This window comes from Piliocolobus tephrosceles, chromosome 17 (genome assembly GCF_002776525.5).
Source record: "Piliocolobus tephrosceles isolate RC106 chromosome 17, ASM277652v3, whole genome shotgun sequence".
Lineage (NCBI taxonomy): Eukaryota > Metazoa > Chordata > Mammalia > Primates > Cercopithecidae > Piliocolobus > Piliocolobus tephrosceles.
Genome location: NC_045450.1, coordinates 26,507,435 through 26,519,216, shown reverse-complemented (window position 1 = coordinate 26,519,216; position 11,782 = coordinate 26,507,435). Strand labels below are relative to the sequence as shown.

Sequence of the window (11,782 nt, the reverse complement as noted above, 5' to 3'; positions counted from 1 at the left end):
CTCTGGGTCTCATGAGATGCCCGCTCCCGGTGGGTTTTGTTGCCCCACGTCCGCCGTGGGGATTTTTCTCAGGAGTGCCTTGCCTGGGATTCTCCTTGCGTCTCAGACCCTCACCCTGTCTCGGGTTTCTTTCGGGGGCGTCCCTCCACTCCCAGGCCCCCGCCCGCGCCCGGCGTGGGGCGCCCCCTCTCCCCGTGCGGGCGGGCGCCGGAACAGTGTCGCCGGCCGCCTGCAGGTGTCTCCCCACGGAGGGGCGCGCGTCCCTGCGCCGTGGCCGCTGCCAGGCGCCAGCGGCTCCTCGCCGAGGTACACTCGCGCTCCGGGCTCCGGGCGCGCCGGAGCCGCTCCTCCACCGCCGCCCTCCCCGCCCGCCCGCCCCGCGCGCCCCCTGCGCCGCGCCCCCACCCCGGGGTTGAGGGGGGGCATGGGCCCGCGCCGCGTCCGCCGCCGCCGATCGCAGGCGCCAGAGCCCCGGGGCGCGGCGGGCAGCGGCCGCTGACGCGGGGCGCCGGCTGCCAACTTCGCGCGCGGAGCTCCCCGGCGGTGCGGTCCCGTCCAGGCGGCGCGGGCGGCATGAAGACGAGCCGCCGCGGCCGAGCGCTCCTGGCCGTGGCCCTGAACCTGCTGGCGCTGCTGTTCGCCACCACCGCGTTCCTCACCACACACTGGTGCCAGGGCACGCAGCGGGTCCCCAAGCCGGGCTGCGGCCAGGGCGGGCGCGCCAACTGCCCCAACTCGGGCGCCAACGCCACGGCCAACGGCACCGCCGCCCCCGCTGCCGCCGCCGCCACCGCCGCGGGGAACGGCCCCCCTGGCGGCGCGCTCTACAGCTGGGAGACCGGCGACGACCGCTTCCTCTTCAGGAATTTCCACACCGGCATCTGGTACTCGTGCGAGGAGGAGCTCAGCGGGCTTGGTGAGTGCGCGCGGGCGGCGGCCAGCTCGGCTCCCGCTCCCCCGGGGCGGCGCGGCCACCGAGGCCCTAGTCCCGGACCCGCTCGCCCTCCTCCCGCCGCCTGGGCCCAGCTCTCCGCGCTCCGCCGGGCTGGGGGCGACGTTCCGGGGCAGGGGGCGCGCGCCGTTCCGGGGCCGGAGACCAGCGCGGGGGGACGTGAGGGACGCTCCGCAGCGGAGAGGTGCAAGGCAGACCTCCTACCCCCTGCGGACGCCCCGCGGCTTTGGGGACGCTCCCGCGCCCCGGGAAGGCGCCCACCTCAGCTGCTGGTCAGAGGGGTGCGCGCTGCTTTCCGCCCCTCAACTCATCTTCACGCTCGCCCCCTCCTCCTCTTCCTTTCGCGGGGCACTAGATGCCCCCATCCACCCCGGAACGCCCCTGGGGGTGGGGGTGATGCGTGGACTCCTGTTATCAGCCGCCCCTCCCGCCGCAGATCCACAGACCCCGGAGCCTTCCACCCCCATCGCCAACCCGCACCGAACCTCTCAGACGGGAGTGGGAGTGGGGGAGTCCGCGGGCTCCCAGAAAGCCGCACCCGCCCAGAGGCACCCCTGTTGCCAGATGCCAGGGAGCCTCTGTATCCTGGCCCCCTCCTGGGAGAGGCAGACTGGGGAACTGGAGACAGCTGGGCAAACTCCGGGTCGAGGAGTCCAGGAGGGCTTAGCTTAGCACAAGGCTCCCTTTAGGTTCGGTGGGGGGACTGACTTTTCAGAAGGCAGATCAAGCTGTCCCCTTTGCCTGAACCCCTTCCTCTACCTTTCAGAGGCAGCCTGGGCTGGAGTGCGTGTTTTGGAGGCAGACAGCCGGGCTGTGGCAGGGCCCAGGGGACAACTGCCCGACAGCAGGTTGTGCCATACAGCAGGTAGAGCTGGCCCAAAAGACGTGGTGTCTCAGAGGGGTGTCCAGGCGTGGGCACCCTCCTCAGTGAATTGACCTCTTTCTCCAAGGTTAAAACTCCTCCCTGTGTGCCTAGCTCCTCAGTGTGGACACCACATATGTGTGTGTGCTCAAGGGTGGGTGAGAGCAGACCTCCACCCTTAGTTTGCCCTAAATAAGCCAGTGGCCTAAGTGGTTTAGAGGGCAGAGGCAGGAAGCTGTGAAGCGAACCCAGCGAAAAGCTCCAGGCCTTTGCACAGGCTGCATCCTCTGTCTGGGATGCCCTTCCCCACCCCACCTCCTTCTTCAGGGGCTCCTGGTCAGTTTCACTGGGACTCTCTCACCTACCTTCCAAGTCCGGACGCTGAGGAGGGACAACCTTGTGAGTTCCTCGTTGGAGGGAGGGTCTCCATCTTTAGATCTCACCATTGCGTTTATCTGCCTGCCACACTTGGCGCTGCCTGACATTTTCTGGGGCCTGTTTTTGGTCACTAGCTTATAGTTCTTTCTCCCCATAGGATGTCACTCTGTGAGGGCCAGCCGGGTTGATTGGTCTCGTTCACTGCTGCCTCCGAGTAGTGTCTAGCGCTTCTTAGGTCTTCAAGAAACATTTGCAGCGTGCATACTGGTTGGGGCCTTGGGACGATGAACTGGAGGTTTCCTGCCGTGCTGCCTCCTCTGTCTCGCTTCTGGGGGTGCCTGACCAAACTTTACTGTGACTTGAACCAGGCTGGCTGTTTGTCGGAGATACATGGTGTTTGAATAGGGACCTGCCCCTGATTGGTTTCACCCCATCAGACCCACTTCTGCTTTACACTCAAGACTCAAATGTTTACTGTGGGATGCAATTAAAATTACTAACTTCAAAAGGCATCTTGGCCAAAAGTCTCTGCCTTCCGCACAGCCCAACCCTAATCTCTCACACGGAGGCCTCATAACACCTTGTTGTCAGGAACAGTTTCGTCCTTGGAGGTAGACATCTTGCTACTGTACATCTTTCTCCAAGTTCAAGAAGGTGTTTCCAAGGTTCAGGGGACCCAACCCTGGGGACATACCACCTCTGCCTCCCTTCCTCTGTGCACACACCTGAAAATACAGTGGTGCATCTCTGGCACTGGAGTGGCCCTGTCTCTACCTCTGTGGAGTGTCCTGGTCCAAGCTGGTCAGCTGAGCCTCTTAATTGTTTGGAGTCTCTCTTGGCTGCTCCCTGAAGGTCACGGTCCCAGTACTTGCTACAGTTATTTCCCTGTAGTTCATTCAGGGCTTGACTTGGGATATTGAAGTATTTCAAAAGATTATTAATTGAAAATTATTTTGAAAACAATGCTAGCTAACATTTATTGAGCCTTGAACGTGCACCAGGTCCTGCTGAAACTTCTCATCTCCTGAATCTTGTTGAATCCTGGCTGCCACCTTTGAGGCAGACACTTCTAGGGCACTTGCTTTTTCAGATGAGAAACTTGAGGCTCACAGGGGATTCTGGGAAGGGAGCTCAAATTGTCTTCTCGGGAGCAGAAAGAAATCAGAGTGAAGGAATCGGGGAAGAGAATAGTAGAGTTAAGGGGTCAGGGAAGTTGGCATTTTGGGGGGCTCAGTTAAGACCCTCACTCCCAATACTCTGTGAGTTAGAAATGCGGGTGGTTAATTTGTTGGGTAAATAAAAGAAACCCACAGTTTCCTCTTGGTCACTGTGGGCTGGAGATCATCCCTTCCCCGAAATCACAATTTTCCTCTCTGAGAGCTTGGAAAATAGTTATCAGCTTGTCAGTGCTGGTGAGAAATTTGGGAATCGGAGCCAGCTGGGGTGGTTTCTGCAGCTGATCCTACAGTGCCAAAATCCTGCCTTCTCCATCACTGTGGTCTTGAAAGGGTGATAGCAAGTACCTGGCCTCAAACTTTTGTTGCCATGACAACCTTTCTTCTGGGTTCTGTGACTATTTTATTTTTTTACTCAAAGAGCAAAAAAAAAAAAAAAAAGAAAAAAAAAAAAACACACCCCAATAGTCCCCTGGACAAAATCCCACCATCCCAACCCCCATATATCAAGGCTAAACTTCCCTCCCTTCCATGAAACTACAGCAAAGCTTTCTTTCCTTCTGTGTGTTTCACGTGCACCCAAATGCAAACACCAACCAGGAGATCCTCACCGCTCCGTGAGAAGGAGCTGCTAAATGTTCCCTCCTCTCCAACGCCTGTTCGCCTGTTTGGTCATTCCTTTCTAGGCTCAGAGAAACCTCTCCCCACTCAGGCAGCCACAGGGAAATGTAATAAGCCCTTTTTCCCACACTAAAAGTCTACAGCATTCACCAAGAAAACTGCAGCCTGCCCTAAACAGACATACTTTCACCAGACCCTGCACAAAGAAACCTTTTCTCCTTGCTCCAAGAAGAGCACCCGTGTCCTTCCACAAACAGAAAGGGAAGCGTGGCCTTGACACAGAGTCACCCCAAGCCCTTCACACAAATTGGATTTCTCTTCTGGTTGAGATGCTGGGGAGGGGTTGGGTAGGGAGCAGACACAAGCATCGTTCTGGTGGGTGTGGTGGGGGTGGCTGAGCAGAGGCCTGGAGGAGGGGAGAATGAAGGTCTGGGGTGGGGGCGATGGTGGGGCAGGTGGGGGGGGGTTGTGCCAGCTGGGAGCACAGGCGATGTCCACACGCATTGGACTTCATCCTGTATGCTTTTGAGCTGCAGGAAAAGGGTGGCTGGGGAAGACTGGGGGGGGGTGGGGGGGTCTTGGGGGACTTGCCAGGCTGGCAGGGGGGGGGTGAGATTGGAGAGAGAAGGGAGAGACCAGTCCCAGGACTGGGTGATGACGGGGTGGGTGTGAAGCCAGAAGACCCATGGGGAACCCAAGCTGGGAGCCAACACGCCCCACACTGCGGTGACCCCTCCCATAGTCCCAGAGATACTGGGGCAGAAAGGAGCATGTTTCCTTCAGATTCAAAAACACTCTCTCCCCTGTAGAACTGGTGGAAGTTCTACAGCCTCTTACTAGCAGCGTGGTTTCAGGCAGGAACCTCCCAGGGCTACTGCGTAGGTGGGGATCAGAGCAGCTAGCACCCACTGGAGGTGCAAGGATTTGGTGACGTAGGGCAGGGAGTGGGGAGCACCACCTTGGTGTTGCTGCCACCCCGGGCTGAGCCACCCACAGCCATCCATGTCTCCCACGGACTTCTGCAGCCATCCCTCCGCCTCTGCCACACCCCCACTCCCCAGTTCATCCTGCACCCAGCTTCCGAGTCATCATTAGATGTGGGGCACAGCACCGCCTTCCTGTCACTCAGAGTCAAGTCTCCGGCTAGCCTTCCCCGTACGTGTCTGGTCTTCCTTTCTTTTGAACAGAGAACCCCAGCTCTTCTGCCCAGTCCCCTAAATTATGCTACTACAGTGTCACAAGTATAAGGACCCCTGTGATGTTCCCAACCAGGAGGTTTTTGGTGCTTGGGAGTATGTTAGTGTCATATTCGATGCGTTTCATGTTGGGAGATTTGTTGGGCAAAGATTTGCACAATGGAAGGCATTGCTCTAACTCCTCGACATGGTTTTTTTTTTTTTTTTTTTTTTTTTTTTTTTTTTTTCTGGTCTTGTTCTGTCGCTCAGGCTGGAGTGCAGTATTGTGAGCACAGCTTACTGCAGCCTCCACCTCCAGGGCTCAGGCCATCCTCCTGCCTCAGCCTCCTGAGTAACTGGGACCACAGGTGTACGCCACCATACCCAGCTAATTTTTGTACTTTTGTATAGACGAGGTTTCGCTATGTTGCCCAGGATGGTCTCAAATTCCTGGGCTCAAGCGATTTGCTTCCCAAAGTGCTGGGCCTCCCAAAGGGCTGGAATTACAGGCGTGAGCCACCGTGGCTGGCCTGACAAGTGTTACTTCCTTTCGTCCGCATATAGCCCTATGAGGTGGGTGCCCTGGTTGCTGTCATTCCCAGATGAGTAAACAGAGGCACAGAGAGGTGAAGTGAGTTGCCCAAGGTCACACAGCTAGTAAGTGGCAAAGCTGGGATGTGTACCCAGGTGGGAGGCTCCGGAACCTGGCTGTTGCCTGCTGTGCTGTGCTGCCCCCCAGTCTCCCCAGTCTAACTCACTCAGGCTCCCTTGCTTCCTCCAACCAGGCTCATTGGGCGGAGCACTGCATCTGGAGTCACAAGTCCCGGGTTTGGCTCCAGGCTTTGATGCCAACTTGCTGAGTGGCTTCGGAGAAATCACGCTCCCTCTCTCTCTGGTCTTTTCTTTCCTCGTGTGTAAAATGGAGTTTTGTTGAGTGTTTTGTGTGGATGACGGAGGGGACAGAGCCCTGTCCCGTGACCCATCACAGGGTTTGGGCCCAGATGGTCCAGGTTCCAGTCCTCATACCACTGCCAGCTGCTGTGTGGCCTTGGGTAGGAGTCTGCCCTCTCTGGGCCTCAGTTTCCTTGGCTGGGGCATGAGGATGATCCTATCCGCCCCACCATAGCATCACTGGGGTTGATCCAGATAACGTGGTCCCAGCACTCCACTGGCCACAGCCAGCACTTGCTAAATGGGACTTGCTGCCATCTGACCCTCGAGTCCGTGGCTGCAGACAGGTGGCCCACGTGTCACATCTGAACCGTGTATCTGTTTTGTTTGGCCCTGCAGTGTTCACGGTGTCTTTGAATAAGTTGCCAACCTTTGAATATGGAGCCACTTCATAGAAACATCTGGATTTATGGCCTTTCTTGAAAACCTGGCAGATGGAGTCTGTACTCCCAATGGGAGTGAGTGGAGCTGCTCCTTGCAGGAGTCCATGGTCCCCCCGCCCCCACCTATTCTGCCCCCACTTTACATGAATTGCCGCCCTTCCCTTCTAGGGGCTCAGGGCTCCAAACCTCAGTTTGGACGCCTGGTCCATTGGTCCATCCTGCCAGCCGGTCAATCAGAACCCAGTGCATCCCACCTAGCCCTGCAGCTCCCCTTGCTCCTGGCTTTGACTTCATGGTCTGTTTCTCCACCCAGTGGCCGGAGGGTTCCCTGTTCCATTGGAGGCGGATCACCCCCGTTCTCCACTCTGGACCTTTCCTCACTCAGTCACAGTCAAATGCCTTCCAAGGACCGCCAGGAAGTCTGCCGTCTGCCTTGCTGCCTCCTGCCCTTCCCTGCTCCTCTTCACCCCCACTCTTCTCCAGCCACACCGGCCCCTTTACCAGCTCTTCGACAGGCCGAGGCTTTTGTACTCGCTGTTCGTTTCCTCTGGGAACTCTTCCACAAGACAACCCAGTGCAAGTCTCTGCTCAAATGTCCTCCTGTCTGTGAGGCAGGACCGCCCCACTGAACCGCCCCACTGAAATCAGCCGCTTCGCCACCCGCCGGCACACCTCTGCACCCCCGATGTCCCCACTGCTCTGACTGGGGTCATACCCACTGCGTATCACACTGGCTTCTCTCTGTTGTCCATCTCCCTGCTGGGACGCTGGCTCCCTGAGGACAAGTCTTGTCCCAGTCACATCGTGCTGTCCCCAGAGCCTACACGAGCTGGCACGTCAATGCCGTAGGACTCAGCGTGGCAGCTTGTCCAGGTTCTGGGAGGCAGTACCGTGTGACAGGGACCAAGTCTTCAGGAGGGACTCAGGGAACACCTGTGGAACGCACTGGGGCTCTGGGGACTTCTCAGGGCTTCTGTGGGCAGCGAGAGGCCGGGCTCTGTACTCCGTGCCTGTCATTCCCGTGGCTTGTCAGATGTTCTTCTTCCTTCCCTGCTCCCTCTCTTGGTTTATTTCCAAGGAGAGGTGTTTAGTGGCATCCTGTGGGGAGCTCATGGTCACTCCCCCGTGTTTAAATTCTGGGGTGCCAGACTCAGAGCCATCTTGTGAGGATGCTGCAACCTCGGGCCTCTGCTGCCTTCAGGACGGTGCAGGTTGGGCTCTTTTGGTCCCAAGTGATGGAAACAAACTCGACCCCAGATAAGAATAAAAGGGGAATGGGCCAGGCACAGCGGCTCACACCTGTAATACCAGCACTTTGGGAGGCCAAGGTGGGCAGATCACCTGAGGTCTGGAGTTTGAGACCAGCCTGGCCAACATGGTGAAACCCCATCTCTACTAAAAATACAAAAATTAGGCAGGTGGTGGCAGGCAGCTGTAGTCCCAGCTACTCAGGAGGCTGAGGCGGGAGAATTGCTTGAACCCAGAAGGCACAGGTTGCAGTGAGCTGAGATCGCGCCACTGCACTCCAGCCTGGGGGACAGAGCAAGATTCCGTCTTTAAAAAAAAAAAGGAAAAAAATAAATAAATAAAAGGGGAGTTTATTAGAACAATGCTAGCTGGGCACAATGGCTCACGCCTGTAATCCCAGCACTTTAGCATCACTTGAGGAGTTCAAGACCAGCCTGGGCAACATAGCAAGACCCCCATCTCTACAAAAGAAATTAAAAATTAGGTAAGTGTAGTGGTGTGTGCCTGTAAGTCCCAGTTACTTGGGAGGCTGAGGTGGGAGGATCACTTGAGCCCAGGCGTTTGAGGCTGCAGTGAGCTGTGATCATGTCACTGTGCTCCAGCCTGGGCAACAGAGGGAGACCCTGCCTCAAAAATAAATAAAAATAAAAATAGCAAAATGCTGCAGCTGACAGAGTCCCCAGCAAAGGTGAAATCACCACCCCTCAGAGGTCAGAGCCAGGGCCACTGGGCTCCTGGAAGCTGGACCTTCCCTTGGATCCAGAGCCACCAACTAAAATCCCACAGGGGCCAGGCTGGAAACTTACAAGAGTGAGGTGAGGAAGGGGTAGGGGCCTGTGGGGGCTGGGCAACTGCTTTGTGGTTCCCGAAGGCTTTCTCACTGCAGGAGGGGGTGCTCGTGGGATGCCTAGTGGTCCATTTTTGTTCAAAACTCCCAGTTTTTTTTTTTTTTTTTTTTTTTTTGAGACGGAGTCTTGCTCTGTCGCCCGGGCTGGAGTGCGGTGGCCGGATCTCAGCTCGCTGCAAGCTCCGCCTCCCGGGTTGCGGGTGGCCGATCTCAGCTCACTGCAAGCTCCGCCTCCCGGGTTCACGCCATTCTCCTGTCTCAGCCTCTGGAGTAGCTGGGACTACAGGCGCCCGCCACCTCGCCCGGCTAGTTTTTTGTATTTTTAGTAGGGACAGGGTTTCACCGTGTTAGCCAGGATGGTCTCGATCTCCTGACCTCGTGATCCGCCCGTCTCGGCCTCCCAAAGTGCTGGGATTACAGGCTTGAGCCACCGCGCCTGGCCAAAACTCCCAGTTTTTATATGACATCTGTTGATTGTTCACATTTGGCAACAAATCCATTTTTTTTAAAAGACATCTGATCTGCAGGCCAAAATCAAACCCTTTCGAAGGGTGGGTAGACCCTTGTCCTGTCAATTTGCAACTTCTAGGCCAGAGTTTTACTCTTGACAGGATTGAGTTCCCAGTCCCCAGTTTTTCTTTTTATGTAAAAATATTTGTAATCATAATATTTTATTTTATTATTTTATTATTATTATGTTTTTGAGATGGAGTCTTTCTCTGTCACCCAGGCTGGAGTGCAGTGGTGCAATCTTGGCTCACTGCAACTTCCGCCTCCTGGGTTTAAGCGATTCTCTTGTCTCAGCCTCCTGAGTAGCTGGGATTATAGGCGCGTGCCACTATACTGGGCTAATTTCTGTATTTTTAGTAGAGACGGAGTTTCACCACGTTGGCCAGGCTGGTCTCCAATTCCTGACCTCAGGTGATCCATCTGCCTCGGCCTCCTAAAGTGTGGGCAGTGTGGGTGAGATGTGGAAGAAGACCTGGCCCCAAGCTTGCCTGGAGGAGGCAGGGTCCCCTCTCAGCGGCCGTCCTTCTTCCCTGATGGTGGGGACTGGGGATGGGAGGTGATGGAGGTTGAGGAGGGTCGGTGCTTCTGGAAGCAGATTGGGGTGGGTGTTTGGGCTGGAGCTTGGCGAGGGCAGTGGTTGTGATAGCCTTGTCCCATGTCCTGGCCTCCCAGAGTGTGCATCAGAGATAGCCACGGGGGAGGAGAGGAGGAGGAGGGCAGGAGACAGAGTCATTTTGAGGAGTGTGGGGGGGGTGGCAGACACAGGTTGGGTGGCACACACAGAATCTGAGAGGGACGCAGAGGGAGGCTGCGAGGGGGACCGAGGGGACCAGACAGGGAGTGACCAACAGAGAGAAAGGCAGACACACACAGAGGGAGCGAGCTAGGAGAGAGACAGAGACACAGACAGAGATAAGGAGACGCAGAGGGAGATCGAGGCACATGCGCCACATCGGGTGCACACCCAGACAGAGATGCAGAGAGCAGCAATGAGACAGAAACAGACAGAGACGGAGAAAGGGAGAAATATGTGGGCAGAGAAAGAGACACACGTGTGTGCACACACGCATGCATGCACAGACACACACAAGTGCACGTGCACTCACGCACAGGGAGGAGGGTGCCCAAGAAGCTGGAGAGGAGAGAGGCGAGTGAGGGGAGCCCGAAATAGCCCAGGGGAGGCGGCAGGAGCACACGTGGCCCTTCCCGCCTCCCTGTGCTTTTTTCCAGGAGGCCCCTACAGGGGAAGTGACTCTTTGAGGCCTCAGCCCTGGGGGAGGGGCTGTGTCCCATCCAGGCGGATGGAGAAGGTCAGACTCTCCCTCATCCGACTGTGGCCTCCTGTCTCCCTCTATCCCCCCAGTTGGCAGCAGTGGGTGGGTGCAGTGTTTGGAGGATGGGGGCTTCATTTCATCACTGACCCCTCTTCATGTTGCCCAAATAATCATAATGATAAACTAACAATAACAACAAAAAGAAGTCTTATGTAAAGTGTGACTAGAAGAATACAAACATCTTAGGAAAACAGTGCTATTTTTATTAGTCATTCACACTCCAGGCAAACGTGGCATGTGGGAAGCAGCTTCTCCCGAAGTCAACTTGATTACCTCTGTCCCCTCTGGACACGTTTGTGGGGTTTCTGCTCCCCTTTGTCTGTGTCTGTGTGTCCCCCCTTCTCTCTGGGCCTCTTTGCACCCTGGTTTCTCTACGGGGGTCCTTTTCTGGAAGAGGGGACGGGAGGCTGAAACCCCCACTCCTCTAGCCCCTTGGACACCACTGACCACACTGTCTGCCCCCCTCTGCCAGCCTTGTCCCAGGCAGCCCCACTTGGCCCGAGCCCCACCTTGAGGGAGATCTTCTGGGTGGTCCTGGAAGGGGCATAGAGGAGGAAGACCCTCTCCAGAACACAGTTGGTTGTGGCAGGGAGGCAGAAGACTTGGACACGAGGCACTGTCTCCGCTTGGTGGATCTCTCCACGTGGGGATCTCACAGGCATCTTAGATTAACGTGTCCCTACCTAATCATCTATTTTCTGCCCTCCTCAGCCAGGGCAGGTTGGGCTATGCTGTTCCAGCTATCCGCAGCAATCTGCACATGTGGGAGGTTGCAGACAACCCTAGTGGACTTCTTACTCCCGTGACATGTCCATAGCAGGTCAGTGGGGGACTCTACTTCATGGTGACCTCATTGGGGACCTGGATAAAGGATGCTCCATCTCTGAGTTTCCATGGCTGTCGAGGCAGGAAAGGGTATGAGTCCTTGCCTAGAAGTGGCATGTACCATCCTGCTTGCATCTCATTGGTCAAGGCAAATCACATGGCATGTCCACCTTTTCAAGGACTGGAGAATTTCGGTCCTACCATGTGCTTAGAGAGCAGAGACCTGGGGCCGGCAGGATGACACACAACTGTAATCCCAGCACTTTGGGAGGCTGAGGTGGGAGGATTGGTTGAGGCCAGGAGTTTGAGACCAGCCTGGGCAACATAGCGAGACCCAATCTCTAAAAAAAATTTTTTTTTTAATTAAAAAAAGAAAGAAAGTAGAAACCAGGAAACATTGATGACAGGTTGAGTATTGGTGGCACAGACGACTCCTCCACGCCCCACCCCTGCCCCTCTCTTAGCGCCATCTCAACAAATGACAGCTCCATCTTTCCAGTTTCTCAGGCAAAAGACCTTGG

General features: G+C 56.3%; 1 protein-coding gene across 3 annotated transcripts in view; it reads left to right on the top strand.

Annotated features, from left to right (window-relative positions):
• Nucleotides 1–502: 502 nt before the first annotated feature.
• Nucleotides 503–11,782, top strand: part of GSG1L (GSG1 like) — a 294,726-nt gene continuing 283,446 nt past the window's right edge. For 2 of the 3 annotated variants that reach the window (XM_031934488.1, XM_031934489.1), the window contains exon 1: nt 574–916. In XM_031934488.1, coding sequence (XP_031790348.1) covers nt 574–916 — 343 coding nt within the window. Of the gene's footprint in view, nt 917–11,782 lie in introns of all 3 variants that reach the window. The other variant, XM_031934490.1, reaches the window with a different exon arrangement.